The 25,448-nt window shown below is 38.6% G+C and overlaps 2 protein-coding genes across 2 annotated transcripts; both read left to right on the forward strand.

The window, feature by feature from the left end:
* Positions 1-34: 34 nt before the first annotated feature.
* acat2 (acetyl-CoA acetyltransferase 2) lies at positions 35-11,281 on the forward strand. Its single transcript, XM_051654399.1, has 9 exons — positions 35-201; positions 1,305-1,439; positions 1,667-1,848; positions 2,799-2,916; positions 7,170-7,313; positions 8,359-8,481; positions 8,735-8,889; positions 9,318-9,428; positions 10,446-11,281. The coding sequence occupies exons 1-9, from the start codon at positions 153-155 to the stop codon at positions 10,614-10,616; spliced, it is 1,188 nt and encodes a 395-aa protein (XP_051510359.1). The 5' UTR covers positions 35-152; the 3' UTR covers positions 10,617-11,281.
* Positions 11,282-12,726: 1,445 nt separating this feature from the next.
* On the forward strand, positions 12,727-25,305 carry LOC127416151 (kinesin-like protein KIF25). Its single transcript, XM_051655319.1, has 15 exons — positions 12,727-13,001; positions 14,007-14,072; positions 14,617-14,742; positions 14,854-14,986; positions 16,219-16,322; positions 16,902-16,987; positions 17,122-17,161; positions 17,280-17,341; positions 17,434-17,508; positions 18,608-18,751; positions 18,870-19,046; positions 19,871-20,025; positions 20,926-21,150; positions 22,776-22,931; positions 24,074-25,305. The coding sequence occupies exons 1-15, from the start codon at positions 12,933-12,935 to the stop codon at positions 24,223-24,225; spliced, it is 1,770 nt and encodes a 589-aa protein (XP_051511279.1). The 5' UTR covers positions 12,727-12,932; the 3' UTR covers positions 24,226-25,305.
* The last annotated feature ends 143 nt before the right edge of the window (positions 25,306-25,448 follow it).

The following is a 25,448-nucleotide window of genomic DNA, read 5'->3' on the forward strand; positions in this document are numbered from 1 at the left end:
CCGGACTGACAGATCTGTGTCACGCATAAGTACTCTCTTTATCTTACAATCAAATGAATCGGGCGGTAGGAGGCTCCTCAACCAGCATATATATGTAGCGAGCTACCCGACACAACAAGGAACCTGCGTGCAAATCCAGCGTTACAGCAAAAATGAACACCAATTCTGTTGTTATCGTTTCTGCTGCAAGGACTCCTATAGGTAAAATTAATCTCACGTCTCATGCCAATATGATCTTTTCACATAATGCTAATCACCTCTTTCCAGTTGCATTCTGCAGTATATCCGGTTGACAGATTAGACTAGGAAGTATTATCGCAGTGTTACTACCTCAATGAACAAGTTGGTAAATCGATTTAGATGATTAAGTTAATAAATATTAGTCTGTGTGCATTCAATACTGTAATTTTATATAATCAAAATATGTCTTTTTGGTGTTTAAATTCGCTTACGCTAGACTCGAGCCACACTACAGTCCTGTGGTGTTACCATGGTGCAGTTATGACGTAGAACTGCTCTGATTGGTTCCTCGGCATTCTCCCCAGTGTTCACGTCCTCTGATTGGTTGATTTAATGTGGCGCCATGACCTGGAGAAATGTTATGATGGGTCACTCGGCCAAAACTTTTCTAAGCATCCTTCATTTATAAAGATATTTACTGCAATTTTAAAACCATATTTACAAAAGTACCTTTTTGATATTTGCTATTTTTTTTAATTTATTGTGTAGTTGTCTCATTAATATATCAATATATTTGTATCTATATAGTAATTTCATATAAATATATGAAATATCAATATAGCATTAACATTTGTGTTTTAGAGACCATATGTTTGTCTGTTTCCTCCACCTGCACATGCAGTGTTTGCATTTTTAACCTGATCCTTTCATGTTAACTGGCAACAGTATTGACAATGACTTTTAAGTATTTGCTGTCTTTTAAATTCTCTTAAAAGAAATGTTCACCCAAAAATTTACATTGTCATTATTTACTTACCATCATGTTGTTCCAAACCCTATGACTTTCTTCGGTGGAACACAAAAGGAGATGTTGGGCATAATTTTCGCTGCAGTCATTATTCACTTTCATTGCATCTTTTTTACATACAATGAAAGTGAATGGTGACTGAGGCTAACATTCTGCATAACATCTGTGTTCCACCGAAAAAACAAAGTCATACGGGTTTTTATATCAACACAAGGCTGTTAACAATGACAGATTATTCATCTTTAGGTGAACTACCCCTTTAATTATTAATTCTTCTTAAAAGCATAAATAGCATATTTGCCTCTTTTATTCACAGGGTCACTCAATGGAGCCCTTAGTGGTGTACCTCTCCATGATTTGGGGACAGTAGTCATTAAAGATGTGCTGAAGAGAGCCAATATAAAGCCAGAAGAGGTCTCAGAAGTCATCATGGGACATGTCCTCACTGCAGGTACTGATATAGGATTACTGTCTTGAAGCCTACTGTACATCACTTCCTCCTAATGTTTTACATTAAGCCAGCTGTTCTAGCACTCACCATGTCAATATACAACACATTAATGACAGAACACACAAAACTCAAGATCTGTTCAGGTTGACAGACAAGACAGAGAAATGAGGCAGCAACAAGCCCTAGCATTGCTTAATGTTAACTTCTCTTGCTTGTACTCTCTTTAGGTCATGGGCAGAACCCTGCCCGGCAGGCAAGTGTTGGAGCTGGTATCCCATACTCTGTGCCTGCATGGAGCTGTCAGATGGTGTGTGGATCTGGACTAAAGTCTGTTTGTCTTGGGGCTCAGTCCATCATTACAGGAGAATCCACTATAGTGATTGCAGGAGGCATGGAGAGCATGAGCCGGGTAAGTGCTCTTATAGACTTAAGCAGTACCTGACGCTAATGTTAGATCACTTCTGTTTCCTTAAAGTAATGAGAAGGTCTACATTTGTAAAATATAGGCTAGGTAATAAAGGCCAGTCGTGGTGTCAGTCTTTAGGCCAATCCGGAAGGACTTTCCAGTGGGTTTTTATACAATAGTGGTTTTTGACTGACATATGTAGAAGGAGGTCAAAATAAGGCCTGTGGTAAAAATCATTTGAAGACACTTTCCTGTTTTGTTCTACAACATAAATTACACACCGTCATAGCTCAAACAGGAATTTTGAAGCTGTTATGTGCTTTTAAAATGGAAGTTGCTAACAAGTTGCTACATAAGGACTTCTATGGTTGTCATATGAGTTATATGCTGCCTGATCTCATCATTCCTCAAACACATGAACAGATAATTTGCTTGACAAGTGGCACATAATTGTTGTAGAATGAAATGGAAAAGGCTTAAAATAATGTTAACTGCAGACCTTAATTAATGATCTTTGTAAATGGTCTAAAAACCACTGATCTATACGGTGCTAAAAACACATCCCCAATGGAACCCATGGCTCAAAATTGTAATTATCTTAATTATAATAATAATTATAATTAATAATAATAATAATAATTAATAATTATATTTATTTATCACACATTAGATGTTTGCACATATACAGTGAAATTCTTTTCTTCACATATCCCAGCTAAGCTGGGGTCAGAGTGCAGGGTCAGCCATGATACAGCACCCCTGGAGCAGTTAGGGTCAAGGGCCTTGCTCAAGGGCCCAACAGTGGCATCTTGGCAGTGCTGGTGCTTGAACCCCCGACCTTCTGATCAGTAACCCAGAGCCTTAACCGCTGAGCCACCACTGTCCTCTACCAGGTTATAGCTCTGTATAGGTATCTTGATATAAGGCTAACCATGCAGCACTTTGTCGCACAGGCACCTCACATAGTGCAGATGAGGTCAGGAGTTAAAATGGGAGACGCTACTCTTCAGGACTCTATATTGACAGATGGACTCACAGATGCCTTTCACAATTACCACATGGGTATCACAGGTAATCTCTTAATTCATACTGAATACCTTTATTGTCTCCTAATCTGGGCCGTTTCCGAGCATATGGGGGCCCTAAGCAAAATCCTACTTGGAACGCTCAACACTAACCCCCATGACACCTCAATGCAGTATTCAACAAATTTGAATATATTAACTTAATATATTAACTACACAAAGCACAAAAAATGTAGCAATAAATTAATAAAAAAATATAATGTACCTAAATTTAATGCATAACAACGAACAAACACTATCTTGCCAGGTAGTTGGTTTACATTCATTTCTTACCAGTGGTCTGACTGCATTTCTCCTCTTTATTTTTTTCCGCTCCTGACTTGTAGATGCGTTTCATGATGACAAGGAACCTTCGAGCGTGTGCATGTCTGTCACATCCAGCTACAGCTCTCTCCTTGCAGTTACATTCTCCCTTCCCTCTCAGGCCACAAGGGGGCCCCCTATAACTGTCTAATTGTGCCATAACAGCTGCCTGAGTCTTACGCGCAGCTTATAGTGTATAAAATATATATATATATATATATATATATATATATATACACACACACACACACACACACACACACACTACCGGTCAAAAGTTTTGAAACACTTGACTGAAATGTTTCTCATGATCTTAAAAATCTTTTGATCTGAAGGCGTATGCTTAAATGTTTGAAATTAGTTTTGTAGACAAAAATATAATTGTGCCATCATATTAATTTATTTCATTATAAAACAAAAATGTAATAATAAAACAAAAGTTTTTGAAATTGATGACTTGGACCAAATAATAAATAAAAGCAGCCAATAAGTGCCCAACATAGATGGGAACTCCTTCAATACAGTTTAAAAAGCATCCCAGAGTGATACCCCAAGAAGCTGGTTGAGAAAATGTCAAGAGTACATGCCTGCAAATTCTAGGTAAAGGGTGACTACTTTGAAGATGCTAAAATATAACACAGTTTTGATTTATTTTGGATTTTGTTCAGTCACAACATAATTCCATTTATGTTATTCCATAGTTTTGATGACTTTACTATTATTCTAAAAGTGAAAAAGAAATTATAATAAAGAATGAGTAAGTGCTTCAAAACTTTTGACTGGTAGTGTATATATATATATATATATATATATATATATAATTTACAGTTGTGCTCAAAAGTTTGCATACCCTTGGAGAATTGGTAATATATGTTCCATTTTTAAAGAAAACATGAGTTAGCAGGCAAAACACATTTCTTTTATTTCTTATGGGATTCATATTCAACTGTAGGTTATAACAGAATGGCACAATCATAAAACAAAACATGGCAATAATGAAAAAAATGAAATGACCCCTGTTCTTAATACTGTGTAGTGCCCCCTTTAGCATCAATGACAGTGTGCAGTCTTTTGTAATAGTTGTCTATGAGGCCCCAAATTCTTGCAGGTGGTATAGCTGCCCATTCATCTTGGCAAAATGCCTCCAGGTCATGCAAAGTCTTTGGTCATCTTGCATGAATCGCACGTTTGAGATCTCCCCAGAGTGGCTCGATGATATTAATGTCAGGAGACTGTGATGGCCTCTCCAGAACCTTCACCTTTTTCTGCTGTAACCACTGGAGGGTCAACTTGGCCTTGTGCTTAGGGTCATTATCATGCTGGAAAGTCCAAGAGCATCCCATGCACAGCTTTCATGCAGAAGAATGCAAATTGTCTGCCAGTATTTTTTGATAACATGCTGCATTCATCTTGCCATCAATTTTCACAAGATTCCCCGTGCCTTTAGAGCTCACACACCCCCAAAACATCAGTGAGCCACAACCATGCTTCACAGTGGGGATGGTATTCTTTTCACTATAGGCTTTGTTGACCCCTTTCCAAACATAGTGCTTATGGTTGTGACCATAAAGCTCTATTTTGGTCTCGTCACTCCAAATTACAGTGTGCCAGAAGCTGTGAGGCGTGTCAAGGTGTTGTCGGGCATATTGTAACCAGGCTTTTTTGTGGCATTGGCGCAGTAAAGGCTTCTTTCTGGCAACTCGACCATGCAGCTCATTTTTGTTCAAGTATCGTCGTATTGTGCTCCTTGAAACAACCACACCGTCTTTTTCAAGAGCAGCCTGTATTTCTCGTGAGGTTACCTGTGGGTTTTTCTTTGTATCCCGAACAATTCTTCTGGCAGTTGTGGCTGAAATCTTTCTTGGTCTACCTGACCTTGGCTTGGTATCAAGAGATCCCCGAATTTTCCACTTCTTAATAAGTGATTGAACAGTACTGACTGGCATTTTCAAGGCTTTGGATATCTTTTTATATCCTTTTCCATCTTTATAAAGTTCCATTGCCTTGTTACGCAGATCTTTTGACAGTTATTTTCTGCTCCCCATGGCTCAGTATCTAGCCTGTTCAGTGCATCCATGTGAGAGCTAACAAACTCATCGACTATTTATACACAGACACTAATTGCAATTTAAAAAGCCACAAGGCCAAACATTCAAGGGTATGTAAACTTTTGATCAGGGCCATTTGGGTGATTTCTGTTAGGATAAGTGATCATATTAAGCCATTTATTATCACATAGTTGTTTGGCTCCTTTTTAAATCATAATAATAACAGAAATGGCCCTGACCAAAAGTTTAATTACCCTTGAATGTTTGGCCTTGTTACAGACACACAAGGTGATACACACAGGTTTAAATGGCAATTAAAGGTTAATTTCCCACACCTGTGGCTTTTTAAATTGCAATTAGTGTCTGTGTATAAATAGTCAATGAGTTTGTAAGCTCTCACATGGATGCACTGAGCAGGCTAGATACTGACCCATGGGGAGCAGAAAAGAACTGTCAAAAGACCTGCGTAACAAGGTCATGGAACTTTATAAAGATGGAAAAGGATATAAAAAGATATCCAAATCCTTGAAAATGCCAGTCAGTACTGTTCAATCACTTATTAAGAAGTGGAAAATTCGGGGATCTCTTGATACCAAGCCAAGGTCAGGTAGACCAAGAAAGATTTCAGCCACAACTGCCAGAAGAATTGTTCGGGATACAAAGAAAAACCCACAGGTAACCTCAGGAGAAATACAGGCTGCTCTAGAAAAAGACGGTGTGGTTGTTTCAAGGAGCACAATACGACGATACTTTAACAAAAATGAGCTGCATGGTCGAGTTGCCAGAAAGAAGCCTTCACTGCACCAACGCCACAAAAAAGCCTGCTTACAATATGCCCGACAACACCTTGACACGCCTCACAGCTTCTGGCACACTGTAATTTGGAGTGACGAGACCAAAATAGAGCTTTATGGTCACAACCATAAGCGCTATGTTTGGAGAGGGGTCAACAAGGCCTATAGTGAAAATAATTCCATCCCCACTGTGAAGCATGGTGGTGGCTCACTGATGTTTTGGGGGTGTGTGAGCTCTAAAGGCACTTGTGAAAATTGATGGCAAGATGAATGCAGCATGCTATCAGAAAATACTGGCAGACAATTTGCATTCTTCTGCACAAAAGCTGCACATGGGATGCTCTTGGACTTTCCAGCACGACAATGACCCTAAGCACAAGGCCAAGTTGACCCTACAGTGGTTACAGCAGAAAAAGTTGAGTGGCCATCACAGTCTCCTGACCTTAATATCATCGAGCCAATCTGGGGAGATCTCAAACGTGCGGTTCATGCAAGACGACCAAAGACTTTGCATGACCTGGAGGCATTTTGCCAAGACGAATGGGCAGCTATACCACCTGCAAGAATTTGGGGCCTCATAGACAACTATTACAAAAGACTGCACGCTGTCATTGATGCTAAAGGGGGCAATACACAGTATTAAGAACAAAGGGTATGCAGACTATTGAACAGGGGTAATTTCATTTTTTTCTTTGTTGCTATGCTTTGTTTTATGATTGTGCCATTCTGTTATAACCTACAGTTGAATATGAATCCCATAAGAAATAATAGAAATGTGTTTTGCCTGCTCACTCATGTTTTCTTTAAAAATGGTACATATATTACCAATTCTCCAAGGGTATGCAAACTTTTGAGCATATCTGTGTATATATATATATATATATATATATATATATATATATATATATATATATATATATATATATATATATATATATATATTAAAAAATGATTTAAAAAAAACAACCTTGCTTTGCACTGCCCCCTGGTGGCTCGGGGGGCTTTAAGCGGCCGCTTATACCTCCTTATAGCTAAAACGGCCCTGCTCCTAATCGTAGGAGAATTGATCTAGTTTTGTTTGTGCTCTGTACTAGCTGAGAATGTGGCCAAGCAGTGGGGTGTGTCCCGGGAAGCTCAGGACCAGTTTGCTGTGACATCACAAAACAGAACTGAAGCAGCTCAGAAGGCTGGCTATTTTGACCAGGAGATTGTGTCCGTCACTGTTCCCTCTAGGAAAGGTAAGAGGCTTTTTGTCCAGTCAGTTTTAACTGTAGAGCACTTTTCACATATTGTTTCAAAGCAGCTTTAAAGAAAATAGTGAACAGGTCGACAAGGTGGCACTGATGAGGAAACACCTCAGTAAGATATTTTTCATTAGTTCACTGGTTCATATAGTCCTGGAGCACATGAAGACCCTGTTTACACCTGGTATTAAGATGTGTCTTGGGTGATCCAATCACATGCGGTCAGACGAGACACCTGGTCGCTTAAATGCATCTCCTGTGACCACTTGTGTTTGGATTTCAAGGGGAGAAACTCTTGATTTCATGATGACATACATTGATCACTATGTCATTGTTTTTATGTGATAATAAACCGCAAAAAGTCAAAAGACAAAGAAAGTGCGAATAAAACAGGTCTGTTTAAGGTGGCGCTTCACTGCTGTCTGGAACGCATTCAGGACGGAGTAGTGTTTAAACCTCAAATGTGATGTGGTCACATGCGTTTTGACCTCCTTATGTGGTTTTCGTGATCCGAACACTAAAATGTTTTGTACCCCATTTAAAGCTGTATTTAAGACGGACCACTTGTGATCGGATCACCCGAAACGCATCTTAATGCCAGGTGTAAACTGGGTAAAAGGTAATTGGATTTGGTGTGCTGTCCATAATGGAGGGGCTCAAGCACAGTACAGGGTTTGAGCTCTGAGATCCACCCCTTGGACTACCTGTATAAAGCAAGAAATAGAACGATAAGTTTGAAATACTAATTGATATAGGGGTTATGAAATATAAAGGTGAAGATGGAGAGGTGGAGGGATGCTGGAAGATATGATTGGCAGGCTTAGATGAAAGCTCCTCCTGAACTTACGTGTGGAACTTCATATGTAGATGTTTTTGTGCTTAGAAAGATGGGATTTTTTTCCCAATAGTTGAGTAGCTATTTAAATGCCTTATTCGGATGAGGATGTGATCTTACATTACTTATATTTCCTTAAGCTTATGTGTTTAACTCTAAGCAAACTGAAAATTAATTAATTAAAACCTTTGTTACTCATATCAGGTCCAGTTGAGGTGAAAGTTGATGAGTTTCCTCGGCATGGTAGTAATATTGATGCAATGTCCAAGCTTAAGCCCTATTTTGTGAAGGACGGTTCTGGTACAGTGACACCTGGCAATGCTTCAGGTAGGTACAGACATCTTTAGCACAAAATAAGGGCATTATTTAGCATGACACTTAGGCCTTTCACTTTTAAGAATAATTAAACAGAGCCGTCATTCATAGCAATCAAGTTATTTAACATTTGGTATCAGGTCCTCTGTGCTAACAACACCTTTATAGTAGTACTGTTTTCCTGCAGTCTGTCCAGTTTATTTCTTTCCTTTACATTCTCACAAATATTAAAGTGTTTTCTTATGTGGTGGTTTTTGTTTAACAGGGATAAATGATGGAGCTGCAGCTACTGTTCTCATGAGCCAATCAGAGGCCCAGAGGCGGGGCTTAAAACCAATGGCACGGATCACGTCATGGGCTCAGGCAGGCCTTGACCCTTCAGTCATGGGCACAGGGCCAATTCCAGCTATTAGGAAAGCTGTGAGTGTCGGTATTGAGTCACTGCAGGATTTAATTCAATCACATGAATGAAGAATGCATTCTTGCATTCAGAGGCTGCTTCTGGAACAGGCACTATACAGGCAGTCAGTGGACCAATAGAATCCAGTAAAGAATTAGTTTAAAATGAAACCAAACGGTTTATTAAAGGCACCTCCACAAAGTCCAATTCAGAAAGAAAGACAAAGGATGTGTTTCCATATCAACTAAAGAATCGATAAATTCAAAACACTATAATTACAAATTTACTGACTAACTGAAACAATTTCTGCCACAATCCTTCCCTATTTATCTAGTCAACTTTGTTTTAAACTTGCAAATATAGTATTATTAGTTTTTCTTTTTCTTTTTCTTTTTTGCTTGTGCACCTGTAAAGTCATTTAAAGTGAATTGTGTCTGCTGTCTACCAGGTTGAGAAAGCAGGATGGAAGCTGGATGAGGTGGATCTGTTTGAGATTAATGAAGCTTTTGCAGCTCAGTCTGTTGCAGTGGTGCAAGAACTCGGTCTGAACCGTGAGAAGGTCTATCATCTCCTCTTTAAACGTATAGATACTGTGCCTCATATAGCTTTTGAACAATACCATATTGACACAAACCCAAGAATTGCTTTGCTGAAGTAAAGTGTAATATGATCAGTCACTACCTTACTGACATCATTGTAGTTCAGCTTCACTGGACCTTTGTTCTCTAAAGCTATCAGTGAATGACCTAATACATGATTTCCGAGTTATCTATTTTACTCACCCTCATGCCATCTCAGACGTGTATGATTTACTTTTTCTGCAGAACACAAATGAAGATTTTTAGAAGAATATCTCAGCTCTGTTGGTCCATAAAATGCAAGTGAATGGTGACCAAAACTTTGAAGCTCCAAAAAGCACATAAAGACAGCATAAACGTAATCCATAAGACTCCAGTGGTTTAATGAATGTTTTGTGAAGTGATCCAGTCGATTTGGGGGAGAACAGACCAAAGTGTAACTCCTTTTTCGTTGGACATCTTGTCATTGCAGACATCTTATCAAGCTCGATTACACTTTCATAGTGCTTGACGCATATGCAGAGCGCTAGATGGCACTAGGAAGTGTAATCAAGCATGAAACCATGATTGCCAAGGAGACTGCTGATATCAAGATTTATGGTAAAAAAAAAAGTAGTCATACAGTATTTTTCTCTGTTCTCACCCAAAATCAATTGGATCGCTTCAGAAAACATGGAAAAAACCTCTGAAGTCTTATGGATTACTTTTATACTGCCTTTATGTGCTTTTTGGAGCTTCAAAGTTTTGGTCACCATTCACTTGCATTGTATGGACCTACAGAGAGATATTCTTCTAAATATCTTCATTTGTGTTCGGCATGAGGGTGAGAAAACGAGAGAATTTTCATTTTTGGTTGAACTATTCCTTTAAAACTGTCCAGGAAAGAGCTCTACTAAAATGGTTTTATAGGTGATCAATGAGGTCATTTCTTCCTTGAAGTATCCATGTGTGTACACCATAATTTAACATTTAATTTATGTCTCTCTTCTCCCCTACAGGTGAATGTGTGTGGAGGGGCTATCTCTCTTGGACATCCTCTCGGTATGTCTGGCTGCAGAGTGTTGGTGACCCTGCTCCATGCGCTTCAGAGGACAAAGGGGCAGAAAGGGGTTGCTTCACTGTGTATAGGTGGTGGAATGGGGATTGCCATGTGTGTAGAAAGAGAGTAAGGATATAGTACCGCTGATATAGACATGTTCCAGCACTGTAATTGTGAGCTTTTAATCAATCTGTAAACTGTCATATATTCAGACAGATTTCAACAGGCTATCATGACACTAAAGCAATTACATACTCAAGTCAGTATTTGTATGCGCTGTAAATAAAGGTACATAACCAACCTAAATGCAAAGGACTCAGACAAATGCACTTCAGTCTTTAATGATTAATAGTAGAAGAGGAATTAATGAAAGGCTGCCAGGTTTTAAGACATTCCTTTTCCTCTTGTTTATTGTGTATTGTTGCTGAGCTAAATCTATCGAGCTTTTATTGGGATTAAGTCTGTGCCTGTCCATGTATTACACTTCATGTCCATGAGAATCTGACTGGATTATAAAATGTAGGGTTTGTTTTCTGTTTAAAATGTGATCTGGTTGCTGGAGAATGGAAATCTGACCTAGAATTTAGAATAGAAACTGTCTAGTGTGAAATAGAAAGCCGCCTTAGATAATGTCAAATGTGCCAAAAAGCTAAATTAACCTCTATCCTGTGCTTCCAATAGACAGCTTTTTAATGCAGAGCTCTGTCCTTTAATACTCTCTACCAATGATAATTTATACCTCGGGGGGTATAAATATTGTACTGTATTCCTGATTAATAAAAACGTTAATAAAAATCGCTGTGTCCTATTTTACGAGAGCTGTGACAGAAACCTAACCTAACCTTAGCGCCATGATCAATTGACCTTTTTCACACTCCTGGTTTTGCAATGCGGAAGTAATCGTTTGCTGGGTAAACTTCAACAGCGGTGAATGGGAGACCACAGCAAATATTATTTTTACTTACCCATTTGCACCAAGACCAAAAGAAACCCCTCACTATTACGTTTGAATGACTTTCCAGAAGAGGTAAAAAATAGAGAGCGGTGGATTAAGAAAGTCAGATGCGAGAAGATGCCAAATTTACGGTCACTCTCTCAGCAGCTGTAATAGACACACCCCCGCAGCTAAGGCTGGGAATCGATTCTGAGGCACTGGGGATTGAGAATTGATTCAAAACGTTGGAATCGACTCCAAAGCTGGAGTCGATTCCTTCCGAGAAACCGGTTGGTATTTTCGGACTGTGCTTATTTCCTCGACCACTGATCTACTACACATTTTAGAAGACTAACAGCACTAATACAATTTACAAAATGATTATAAAATGACTGCATCTTAACGATCATCAATCTGACTCTGAGTCAAATCCGCTCCGTTTGTTCATATGTATGAGGTAATCCCATATATAATAATAATAATAATATATATATATATATATATATATATATATATATATATATATATATATATTCCAAGAATTCATGAGTGGTAACAGACAATTTCAATGGTGCTTTTAAGTTATTTTCGGTAGTTCTTGGAAATACAGGCGCATCTACTCAAACTTCCCTCAAATTGATCTGATTGAAGCATCGCGCTTTGGTATGTGCATACAGGCCCTGATTTAATTTTAGAATGGAGCTATTAATAGTAAATGTCATTCATGCTATTATAAACAGTGTAAAGAACGCTTTGCAGTGAGCTGTTTATTATGAATTTTAACTTTGACTCCCGTTTTTTTTCGGAATCGAAAAAGAATCGATTAAATGGGTCTGGAATCGACTCTTGGAATCGATTCTAATGATTCCAAAACCAGGAATCGGTATCGGAGTCGATTCCCAAATTTCTGGAATCGAACAGCCTTACTCGCAGCTGTGATAATTCGTTTTTTAAAACTAATTCCAGGATGATATTAACACAGAGTGTAATGTTATAAATGTATAATAAATATTTAAAAAATGTAGAATATATATATATATATATCATTAGTATTATTATATATATATATATATATATATATATATATATATATATATATATATATATATATATATCTTTTTTTATTTTTTTTTAATTTTTTTTAGATTTACGATGCTAAAGAAGGCGGAAAATAGACCTGTGAAAAAGGTCTATTGGGAAAGTAGACAGTAGGGGGCGCCAAATCTCAGATTACCGATGCCGTAGATCTGTATATTGCACAGCTGTTGATAGATGTCTAAAAAGTTAAACAGTAAAATTACTCATATTAAGGTCACATTTATAGTAATTAAACACACAGTTTTATACAATGGCCTGAAATGAGATATCAAATGGCAAATCCAAAACAAAAAGCACAGAACAGGAGGCTAGTGTGCGCGGCCAGGTAATCCGATTACACCTCTCGGACCGCATATGAACTGACCAGCATTTACGGGTTCAGTTCACATTCTGTTCTCATTACTCTCACTCAAAATGCCGCTCTTTCTTAATCGAGACCAGATTTTTGCGCATCAAGTACACCTTCTAGAGCATAAACTACGGGTGAGTGTACTTACTTTTATAGCCTATTACCTATTTATTTTTTTACAGATGGGCTGGCAAATCTTTATATTTTCATTGCACTCAATTTGTGAGCATTTATATTGTCTTTATGACATAAATATATAATAGACTACATATATACTATGATTTATGTTGCTATTTCTTTGTGATTTTAGCTAAAGTGGGACACTTTTTGGTAAATTGGATGATTGGATATTAAAATCTTAAAGAAATGACACTTTAATCTTATCTGGCCTATTTGACTTGTTGGCCCACTTCAGCTGACATCACCCCAGGCCTATATTACTTTGTCCAGTTTTTGTGCATCAGCAATATTATTATCAGTCCATTCACTGCCATATTATTCGTGTTTTTGTGTGATAACACTAACAAAAAATATTATTAGTACCTTGGTCATACCATGTTTTATTTTGGTCATGCATCTTGATAGTACATTGAAGCACCAGGTAAATACATTGCACCATGGCATATGAATATGGTAATCATAAGGTATGATGATAAATATCAAAGTACCGTAGTATTACCATCTGATACCATCACATGCCACCATTTTTTTTATTTTTTTTTTGCAAGGTGCAGCTAAATTATACATAAATATGTATATGTTTATGAGGCACTTTATGTATAAAATTACACATGATTACATTAATTCAACACATACATATACATACAATTCTATAATATATTATAAAATCAAATATATACATACAGAATTATATATGATGCCCCAAAATACCTACATAGACAGCATTTTTAGGGATCATATCATTGACTCATTTGAACTTTCGGATTGAGTGATGCCTTTGATGCCCAAAAGCGCTGTCTAAGTAGGGAGCGCAGGTATGTCAGTTGAGTTTTATGTATAATTGATGATGATCAGCTGAACTGTCAGTTTGTTGTGTAATTTTTATTGTTGTACGTGAAGTATATGTTACATTAAAGATTTGTTAAACCTCTATCCTCTGATTGTCTCTCTCTTTTTAGAGTAAAGAGGAGCGTATTTTGGAAATGGAAACAGAGAATGCTCTCCTTCATTTGAGACTCGTTGAGGTATGATTTGATGTAGCCAATTTTGCATGAAATGCATTTTACTACCCTAATGGAGGTCGATCCTCCACAGCAGCTAAGTGTTTGACCCGACAGATGGTTTCACTGCAAGATAAGTGGCTTGCAGACAGACGGCAGGTGCTCATCATTTACACCTAATTTACTCATGTGCCTAATATAAGAATGTGCTGTTCGAACCAGAGAGAGACCATTTGCTAACTATGGTTGGGTTCCACTAACAAAAAAGTACTATAAAGAACCATGACATTACCATGTTGTTTGGACATGGTACCATTGTAAAACCATGTTTTTTGGACATGCATCTGAAGTTGGAGTGCAATGGAAATACCATGGTATATGAATATAGTAATCATTTAGTACTATGGTACATATCAAAGTACCTTGGTATTACTATCTGATAACATTACCACAGTACTTTTTGGAAGGGTCAAAAGTAATGAACTATTTGACAGTTATGTTGTTTATGATTGACATTACTGAACTATTTGTAAATGTGCCCTATTTCCCTTTCCTAAACTTCTTCAAGTGTTTGGGTATACTTCACTGTGGAAGAAACGAGGAGATCCATGTCCAAAAACAGAAGCATCAGCAGCAGAGAAAAGTGCAGAAGTCCACACATGCTGCTCTCTCCAGACTTTTGTCTGAAGTTCAGGTGATAGCAAAAACAATAGATTGAAAGGATTTTTGCATTTCCATGCATTTGTAATTTAATTTTGTTTGTGCAAATCCATCATCATCACTTAGTGAACTGTGTTGTTCTCAGGTGCTAAAACAGGACTTGAGGAATGTACTTACTGTCTACATGGGGTTTGCTAAAGAAATGGAGCATCAAAGCAAACAGCTATTTGAATGTATGGGCACTGCCATTCAGGATCACCAAAGTGATGACATGCAGAGTGAGTGTTCTTTATTGAGGTGAATTTGCATGTAAGGCCTGTATGTGATCATTTGCACCTCCAAATAAACTCTATACACTTCAATTTACTGTAGCAGGACTGCCAGATCATATGACTACCTGGATTATGAACCCAAGGCTCAGTTGTTCCCTAACTCTTAACCTCTCTTCCTCATCTTCACCTGTCTTCTCTCCTTTTTAATCTTACATCTCATGCTATATCTCATTTCCTTTATTCTTCACCATCTGTCACTTCCTCTATGACAATACAAGCAGTGTTGTGACAGTGGGTGTGTGGTGTTCAGAAGATAATCCATAGACCCCTCCCCCCACCTCTCCTCCAGGAAAAGCTGCTGTCAGCAGGGACAACAAGGTCATGTGTCTTGTGCGTCACATGCACACCATGGTGACAAGCCTCCCATAGGGCCTGTAGATTTTGTCCCTTGACATTTATATAGTTGTGTTTGTAAAACAGCCAACCAAACCACTGGAAGGGCTCCTCTCACTGCCTCCCAAAGTGCAAATAAAAAAATCAATCAATCAATCAAAAAACAATCAATCAGAAATCAATCAGTCAGTCAGTCTGTCTGTCTGTCTGTCTTTACAAATGTACCTAGCTAGTTACATATAGTTTCCTACTACATTACGGGGCACTTAACGTGTATTGTCAAGTTTTAAAACTGTCCAGCTGCAATATCCCAGGGGCAGATTAGTGGCTTAAGAAATCACTGTCCTATAGATTGTCCTTAAAATGCCCTTTACATTCTACTCATTGTGTGTCCCATGCAATAATATAACAAACCGTTTAATCTTGCCTAAGGTTTCTAAATGTAGCCTTAGTGTTTGATTGGACCAAACATTGTGTTCCATTTTTCTGTTCATGGAAAAGTGTGTAATTTCTGAACCACTAGTGTCACCAAATGGAATTGCAATACATGAAAATTACCATTTTCAAACAGGTTTTGCCAACACGCCCCTCATCTGCCATTAGTCAAACAAAACAGATAGCCTCTCCCTAAACTCACACCATTGGTGGAGCCAATATTGGTGTGTCTGGCTGGTCAGGATGCTTGAAGAAACAAAGCAATGAGATCCACAGTGTATCTTTTGGGGTACATCAACCCCCAAATGGCTTTTGTATAGTTCTCTTTGCCTTTAACTGGCACATTTATATTTTCATGAACACAAATGCATAGATATGAAGATGTTTTTGCCTTTGTTACTTGTCTGTAGAGCTCCAGGCTCAGGTGGCTGCTCTCGAGCACTCTTTACAAGAAGAGAAGGAGAGGTGTAGAGAGGAGAGGCTGAGGAGGAGACTGCTTCACAACACTTTGGTTGTATGTACTTGATTTTCTGGCATTATGGCATTTTATTTTTATCACCTGGTGGCTCAGTAGTTAGCACTGTCGCCTCAGCAAGGGTTAATGAATTACCTCAGACCCGGGTCGAGTCCCAGTTCAACTGGGCCTTTCTGTGTGGAGTTTGCATGTTCTCCCTGTGTTCGTGTGGATTTCCTCCAGGTGCTCTGGTTTCCACCACAAGTCCAAAAACATGCAGGTTAAGTGAATTGGAGACTCTAAAATTGCCCCATAGATGTGAGTGAGAGTTCCCCAGCCACTGGGGGTTGTGTCAGGAAGGACATCCAGCGTAAAACCTGTGCCAAGTCAAATATGTGGATTATGGATGGTCTGCTGTGGTGACCACTAATGCGAGCAGCCGAAAGAAGAAGAAAAAGATTTCAGAAAATATGTTGTAAATATAAAATTATACAGTTGTTATACCCTAAGGAGCTTTTTTTTTTTTTTTTTTAACCTGATCTGACCCTTAAAACTAATGCTGTCAGGTTGATACAGTAAAAACAAATAATTGTTTTAAATAATAATTAAAAAAAAATAACACAAATAAATGTTCTGTAGGAGCTGAGGGGAAACATCCGAGTCCACTGCAGAGTGCGCCCAATTCTACCCTTTGATTATAGCCCAGGATCCCCCGCAACAAATGGGTAAAATAAGCTCAATATATATTCGATTAATGGACCTGAATAGTTAATGGACCTGAAATGTTTTGATTCGAAATTATTATGTGAGAAGAGACCACAGAGTATGAATCATTCTAAATCTTATTTTAAATTTTAAGGTCCTCATCATGTGAAGCAGTGGTGCAAGCCATCAACGATGTGAGTGAATTCATCATTTGTAATGTTTATGGGGTCTATAAAATTTTGATGGCCACCATCATCATGCCCTACATCCTATACCCTGAATTGATCATCTATTCACAAACTTGTTTTGCAGGACTCTGTTCTTGTGAACAGCAACAAAAGCCCTGTTGTGAATAAAATATTTGAGTTTGAGAGGTATTTGTACATTGCACAACATTCCTACATACATCATTTAAACAGGGCTCAATGTGGTGGATGTTGAAGTATGTATCCATTATGATTTGCAGAGTACATGGTCCAGAAGACAGCCAACAGACTGTGTTTGAAGAGATGAAACCCCTTCTAACATCTCTGCTTGATGGGTGAGTTTTCTAAGCAGAATTTACATAATCAGATTAGTAATGGAGGATGCCCCATTTGAGGGACTGAAGCCACTTATACATTGGCCCAAAAAGATGTTTGGACCCTTAAGCCACTATTTTAAAAAGGCATTAATGTCAGTGCATTAGACAAGAAAAAAACAAAACAAATGCCATTAATCTGAAAGAAAAAGAGCACAATATTTCTAGATTATTGGGTCTTAAATGATAAAGACCGTGTTATGACACTTTCAGTTTATCAAATATTAGTGGAGTATGTACAGTTAATGTGATGAATTGCACATGTGGTTACTCCGCTTGGACAGCTGTGGGTAACTCTACTACATTCACCTTGACACCAGTTGGTTAAAAGTAATTACTAATTTGTAAATAAATTCTGAGAATTTAATTACAGATGCTACTTGGTTCTATGGAATGAAATTCATGCATTTTATGTGTATCTTAAGTGTCCAAAAGTGTCCAAATATTTCTTAGGACTACTATATAAATTAATGACTAAGTTCAGGCAGGAAACTCTGAATGGCGCAAGCTAATAGGTTCTTTTAACTTGTTATCTGGTAGCCAATCAGCTCGCTCACATGTGATATGTCAAGCCAATCGGCTCACATGGCACAAGCTGATAGGTCATTTGACGTGTAATTGGGTAGCCAATGAACTTGCATATTCTCTCTTTGCCTTACATTTAAATTTGCTCAGTTTGCAAGTTAGCTGGTTTCACTGCAGTGCACTGAGAGAGTTTTCTCTGAAACCCTCCACCTCCCCAGCTCCACATGCCTAGATCTCCTACATGGGGATTGTATTTACTGTATGTCTAATTGTGCAGCAGCATGTCATACATGCTTGATGCAGCATGTCTTGTGTTTTTCTAATTGTGCAGCTGCAACATGTCCACGTGGTTAACTCAGTATGTCTGTGTATATTCTACAGTAGCAAGAAGCAGCAGCGTAGCAGATCTAATCAACCAGTACCAATAACCTATCAAGATGTCATACCCACATTAACATGCTAAATCTTTCCGGGAGTTGTCATGACTGAAATATTCATATATATATATATATAAATAAAAATCTTTCATTCATAGGTATAATGTGTGTTTAATGGCGTATGGCCAGACAGGCAGTGGCAAGACACATACAATGATTGGCTCCCAATCTGAGGAGCTCACAGCTGTAGTGCAGGACTCTCAACAGGGCATCATTCCAAGAGCAGCCAATGAGCTATTCAAGTAAGCCTCACCTCATTTCTCTTTCAAAGCACTGTTAAAATCATTACCTGTTGCATGTATGTACAACACTTCATACAGAATGCCTTAGACTGTTTGCCTGTATTGATGCGTGTTACAGGATGATCTCAGAGAAACCAGCAGACAGTCATATGGTGGAGATATCAGTGGTGGAGGTCTATAATAACGAGGTGCTGGACCTGCTGGCCAGAGATGAAGATGGGGCAGCAGTTGGGGTGAAGAGAGAGGTCATCACCACTAGCACAGGCACTAGTGAAGTGCCCTGTCTAACATATGAGTGAGTGACAGCAGCTAGCATAAAGTCACATCACACTTCCCAACTTCCCAACTAAAAAAAAAAAGAGTGTATTTTAATATCCTATTTCAGTAGATTAACCATTTGGCGTATTTATGCCTTTCAATGGTATACAATGGCCCCCAAAATATGGACACTTAAGCCACATCTGAATATAGCACAAACACACTTTTCAAGCAAAACATTTCTCACACACACACACACACACACACACAAAATAATGATAAGTTTCAAATGTTAAATATATATTGTAATGCACTCTTGGACACTTTCTGGTTGTCATGTCCATAGTTAATGTGATGAATTACACCTATGATAACTCTGCCATTACACCTGTATGAAATTCATGAGGGGAACTGACTTCAGACATCCATTAAAAACCACCTTGTAAAAACCTGGTTAAAAGTAATTGCAAATATGGCTAAGAAAAGTGAAATCTTATTTTATGAAATGCATACAGTACATTTTAAATGTGGCTTAAGCATCCAAAAGTGTCCAAATAAATTTGGGGCTAATTATTTATGTCATATTACACTTCCAGACATCAATCACAAATTATATTTTAAAATTTTATTATTTTATAAATTTTTATATTTGTTGTTGTCTAGGCCGTTTAAGGATAAATGCAGACATTTCTATGGTGTATCTGTATGTGTGTGTGGTAGATTAGTGTGTACTCATCCATATTCATTTATTTGTTTAAACTGTTCTTCAGTGTACTTTGAGCTTTGAGATTTGACCATGATTGCAGAATAAGTGTTTATATGTGCACATGACTGTCACAGGTTTGCATGTGTTTGTGTCAGGTTGGTACGCAGCTCTGCAGACGTGATGCAGCTGATCAATTCTGTGTTGAAACTAAGAGCTCACAGTCCCACCCTGGTCCACATGGACTCTTCCAGATCTCATTTAATTGTCACTCTCACCGTTACCTCCAAAAGCCCTGATGCCCTGGCACTGGGTATGATGCATCTTCTCTGTCGCTGTCTAACACACACGAATAAATAAACACATGTGACAGCTTGACCAATAAAAATGTTACAACTTGCCCTGACCTGACATTTATGAAAAATGCCCTTATCCTAAGTACACAGTTCAACTTTTCGGTTAAAATCTACCTTTATTATATAGCTGACCCTTACCTACATGTATGCCAGTGTGGTTTTATTGTGTTTGGATGAGTTTGGAGGATAAAATTCACAAAGATTATTCTAATTTAAAAGGGTTTTAAAATCAACAAACCAGTCAAAACCACTACTGGAAAAACACACACACACACACACACACACACACATTTGTGTAAATGGACTTAAGACTCAGAACGTTATAGTCTATGAGATATACCCCTTGTTACAACTTCCCTATGTGACAGCCTTCCCGAGTCTGCCCTACTCAGCTTTTTGTTCTCAAGAATTCCAGTCCAGGGAATTAAACAAAGCAGTGTTTCTCTCTCTCTCTCTCAGACACTGGCAATTCACAGGCTGCAAATCTGAAATGTTTTAATTAACAAGCTCTTTCCCTCAAGTTATACACGCCTATCTACAGCGCGCACGCACACACACACAGTTATGGCTCTTAAGTGAAACTTGGAGGGTATTATCTGAAGAAGCACACACTCAAACGGTCATTTGAACTACTCAATTTTCTCTCACACCCACTGGATTACTTGTCTTCAGATACACACACTTGCACTTTCTCACCACTCTGAAAATAGAGCTTAGTCTTCACACCAAAGGTTTCTCATGGTAGCATTAAAGGACCTAATAAACGCTGCCATAAAGTGGATTTAGGAAAGTGTGTACCATAACAGTTGTGTGTGGAACAAATGGTTGGATTCTGATGTGCTCTATGTGTATTGCAGCTCGTAGGCTGCAGAATGCCAGGCAGGACGTCCGACGGGTGTCTCAAAAGGAGTGGTGGAGCCCACGTTGCCGCCGGGCCGCCTCCTCACACTCATCCAGCCCTGTCTCCTCACCATGCCACTCCCCCTGCCACTCACCATGCCCCTCTCCCCGACCCAGCATCACACAGATGCCTCTCAAAACCAAGCTGCAAGTGGTGGACCTGGCTGGGAGCGAGTGTGCTGGTAAGTCTGGGGACACTATGTAATGTCATCCATGCTCTGGCAGCATACCAACTGTCCATGTCATGTTTTGTTAAATGTTAGGTCACATAACAATGAAATAATACACAAAAGCCATATTTAGTCATCAAGTCATAAGATAAGATTTACAGAGTGTTAAAGGGATAGTTCACCCAAAAATGCAAATTCCCTCATCATTTACTCACTCTCATGCCATCCCGTATGTGTATGACTTTCTTTCTTCTGCATAATACAAATAAAGATTTTCTTTAATATAATAATAATTCTCAAAAACAGAATATCTCAGCTCTGTAGTTCCATACAATGCAATTGAATGGTGGTCAGGAAGCTCCTAAAAGGAGATAAAGTCAGCATAAAGGTAATTCATAAGATTCCAGTGGTTTAATCAATGTGTCTTTTCCAAAACTTAGTGAGCTGCCTCGCTGTCTCCTGCCTACATAGGCAGATGTCTTCTTTGACAGCATCCTTGCTGAAATGATGCCTCATAAGAGAGCGATTTGGAACGCTCTACATAGGCGGCAGCTCCATGTATCATTCAAATTGCGCTCCTCACGTGCAGCGCACAAGACTCGACTCACAACTTATTTCAACACAGGTGGCGCGAGGGAAATGACACGATCCTCTAATGAGCATAAATACGCACAGCACTAACACATTTCGGTAAAATAGTCGGTTTTGTATCATATTAAACTTTTATTTATTGATACTTTTCAGTATTGAATGGATTATAAGTATATTTATAATCTAAATTTATCTTGTTTCGTCCGCCATTTTGGATTTATTTTTCCGCTGAGCTCATCATGGTGCATTCTGGGATCGCTGCCTGGGGAAAGATACATGCGATGCTACCTAAGAATTTGTCCAGAAGATATTGTAAGAGGCAGCATAATTAAGATACCTAGCTTTTGGAATAGCCTTCATGTCAGGAGCAGGTCACTAGGTTTTGGAACAGACCCAATGTCTTGATGAAGCGATCCAGTTGGTTTTGGGTAAGAACAGACCAAAATATAACTACTTTTTCATTGTACATCTTGCCATTTCAGTCTCTAGTCACAATCATGATTTCAAGCTCGATTACACATCCTAGTGCTTGACTCATGTGCAAAGCACTTGATGGCACCATAGGAAGTGTAATCGAGCTTGAAAACATGATCGCCAAAGAGACTGCTGTCAAGATGTACAGTAAACATTTTGTAAATACATTAAATACAGTAAACAGTAAATACGTTTTGGTCTTTTCTCACCCAAAACCAACTGGATCACTTTATAAGACATTGATTTAACCACTCAAGTTTGATAGATTATGGTTATGCTGATTTAAACTGATACTTGATCTGCTTATTGGAGCTTCAAAGGCCTGGCCACCACTCACTTGCACTATGAGGACCAACAGAGCTGAGATATTCTTCAAAAAATCTTCGTTTGTGTTTTGCAGAAGAAAGAAAGTCATACACAGATGGCATGAGGGTGAGTAAATGATAAGAGAATTTTCATTTTTGGGTGATCTAACCCTTCAAATCTAAGGTCAGATTTTGAGGATGCCAACTGTGTCTGGTAAAGGAAGGTGTAAATAGTCTTTCTACACTAATGTTTCGTCTCGTGTCTAGGGATGTCAGGTGTGACTGGTGCAGCTCTTTGGGAGAGTTCCTGTATCAATCGCAGTCTTTCTGCTTTGTCTGATGTTCTGGGCGCTTTAGCTGAGCAACGACCCCATGTACCATACCGCAACAGCAAACTAACACATCTCCTACAGGATGCCATAGGTGAGAACATTCTCATTCTGTACGTATACTTGCACAGTTATTATCGTGCTACAGCTGGTGTTTGCATAGTCAAGCTACAGTCTTCATCTGTCTGTCCAAGTATACATTACACCATGCGTAAACAGATATTTGAAGGAAGGATGACATTTGCCGTCTTAAATACACTTTGTATGCGACCAGTCTTTCGGAGCATGTTTGCGCACAACGCCGAGCCCAATTGTGGTCTCGTGACTATTATTACATAATGTGTGCAATTAGAATGTAAAGAGTAAACCACCAACCAAATGTCTTTCAGTGATAGTTAAAGAAACAGTTCTCTTATCATTTACTCACCCTCATGCAATCCAAGATGTGTATGACTTTCTTTCTTCTGCTGAACACAAATGAAGATTTTTAGAAGAATATCTCTGATCTGTTGGTCCTCACAATCCAGGTGAATGGGTACCAACATTTTGAAGCTCTAAAAGCACAAAGGCAGCATATAAGTACTCCATACGACTCCAGTGGGTAAATCCGTATCTTCAGAAGCGATATTATAGGAGCGGGTCTGAAAGAGATCAATAATTAAGTCCTTTTTTATTATCAGTCTTCACTTTCACTTTCACACTCTTCTTCTTTTGTTTTTGGCAATTCACATTCTTCGTGCATATCACTACCTACTTGGCAGGGAAGAGAATTTATAGTAAAAAATTACTTAAATATTGATCTGTTTCTCACTCACCTATCATATTACTTCTGAAGATATATATTTAACCTCTGGAGTCTTTTAAATAACTTTATGCTGCCATTATGTGCTTTTTGAAGAGTCATGCCATCTGTGTATGACTTTTTCCTTTGGTACTCATTCATTTTCATTGTGAGGACCTACAGAGCTGTAAAATTCTTCTAAAAGAAAGTCACACATATCTGGGATGGCATGAGGGTGAGTAAATGATGAGAGAATTAACATTTTGGGGTGAACTATCCTAAAATAACTAAAATTGCTGAGCCACAGTTAAAACCAGCCCAACCAGTCAAGTTTCAGCATGAAATTTGGTGTCATAACAAGTGTTACAAGCTGACTCCACCTTTACTCCACCCCTCCCCCTTGAACTTTGACTAACCAACATTTCCACCTCTTTTCTACTTTATTGTTTTCACAGGAGGGGATGCCAAGCTGCTAATAATGCTTTGTGTATCTCCCACTCAACACTTCCTCACAGAGTCTCTTCAGTCACTGGGCTTCGGTTCCAGAGCCAGACAAGTCCAGAGAAAGCCACCACGCAGAAAGAACACAGCTCTGAAAATGAAGTAAAACTAGGGAAGAGACCAACAGGGAGATGCATTTGTTAGTCGCCTGCTTGTGCATTGTCATTTTATGCATGTTTATTGTATGCATAAGATTATGGTGCTCAGATCATGATGATGTACCTTATCTTTACCTAATTGCAATGAAAAAAACGTAAAAACAAATTTTTGAGGGGGTTCATAAAATGATACAATGAACAAGGTGTTGCTGAGAAATGTAGTATTATTATTATTATTATTGTTATTATTATTTTTGGATTTTCTCCCCTTTTCTCCCCAATTTGGTATGCCCAATTCCCAATGCGCTCTAGTTCCTCGTGGTGGCGTGGTGACTTACAATCCGGGTGGCAGAGGATGAATCTCAGTTGCCTCCGCGTCTGAGACAGTCAATCCACGCATCTTATCACATAGCTTGTTGAGCGCGTTACCGTGACCGAGCGCGTGTGAAGGCTCACGCTATTCTCCACGGCATCCACGCACAACTCACCACGCGCCCCACTGAGAGCGAGAACCACATTATAGTGACCACGAGGAGGTTACCCAAACGTGACTCTACCCACCCTAGCAACCGGGCCAATTGGTTGCTTAGGAAGCCTGACTGGAGTCACTCATCACGCCCTGGATTCAAACTAAAGACTCCAGGTAGTCAGCGTCTTTACTTGCTGAGCTACCCAGGCCCCCGGAGAAATGGATTATTAAAATAGCGGTTAATTCCATTGTTGCTAATGTGAATGCATTTAAGTATGGTTTTTGAAGTGATACCAGTGTTTTCAGAATAGGTCTGGTTAAACATATCATTAGCTGATCATGCACTTTGGGGATATTCCTATGAAAAAAAAAAAAAACATGTTTACAGTTTAGTTTCCAGTGTGCTTGAAATGATTCCTTTGACTGAAGTGTCTGTAATTATCTTTAGTTTGTGTTAAAGTTTTGAGTGATGATGGAAAATTTAATACAATTTTGTTTTTGACGTATTAGGGCAAGCAACCTCACTGTTGTTGACCTAATGTTCTACTGCAGTATTTGTAATTTGTTGCCTTTTCGATGTATTCCTATTTAAGTTTATTTAGTTTTAATAAAATACTGAAAGAGAAAACGTCCGTTTCATTTTAGAACTTTATTTCTCGCTCGCTTATTCTTTCTTGCCATCTGCTTTCCAATATTTTCTTCCACTGTTTCAGAAGACGCTGATATAATTGTCCTTCCCTGGTGTAGAGTTGCAGAGGCGTG

The sequence above is a fragment of the Myxocyprinus asiaticus genome, chromosome 25 (assembly GCF_019703515.2).
Source record: "Myxocyprinus asiaticus isolate MX2 ecotype Aquarium Trade chromosome 25, UBuf_Myxa_2, whole genome shotgun sequence".
Lineage (NCBI taxonomy): Eukaryota > Metazoa > Chordata > Actinopteri > Cypriniformes > Catostomidae > Myxocyprinus > Myxocyprinus asiaticus.

Bases quoted from the DNA above. Each gene is read 5' to 3' on its own strand.
- acat2 (XM_051654399.1), top strand. From the start codon at position 153: ATGAACACCAATTCTGTTGTTATCGTTTCTGCTGCAAGGACTCCTATA. The intron at 1,440-1,666 runs GTACTGATATAG...TACTCTCTTTAG, and splicing joins GGGACATGTCCTCACTGCAG to GTCATGGGCAGAACCCTGCC. The intron at 8,890-9,317 runs GTGAGTGTCGGT...GCTGTCTACCAG, and splicing joins TTCCAGCTATTAGGAAAGCT to GTTGAGAAAGCAGGATGGAA.
- LOC127416151 (XM_051655319.1), top strand. From the start codon at position 12,933: ATGCCGCTCTTTCTTAATCGAGACCAGATTTTTGCGCATCAAGTACAC. The intron at 16,988-17,121 runs GTAAAATAAGCT...TTAAATTTTAAG, and splicing joins GGATCCCCCGCAACAAATGG to GTCCTCATCATGTGAAGCAG. The intron at 17,162-17,279 runs GTGAGTGAATTC...CTTGTTTTGCAG, and splicing joins TGGTGCAAGCCATCAACGAT to GACTCTGTTCTTGTGAACAG.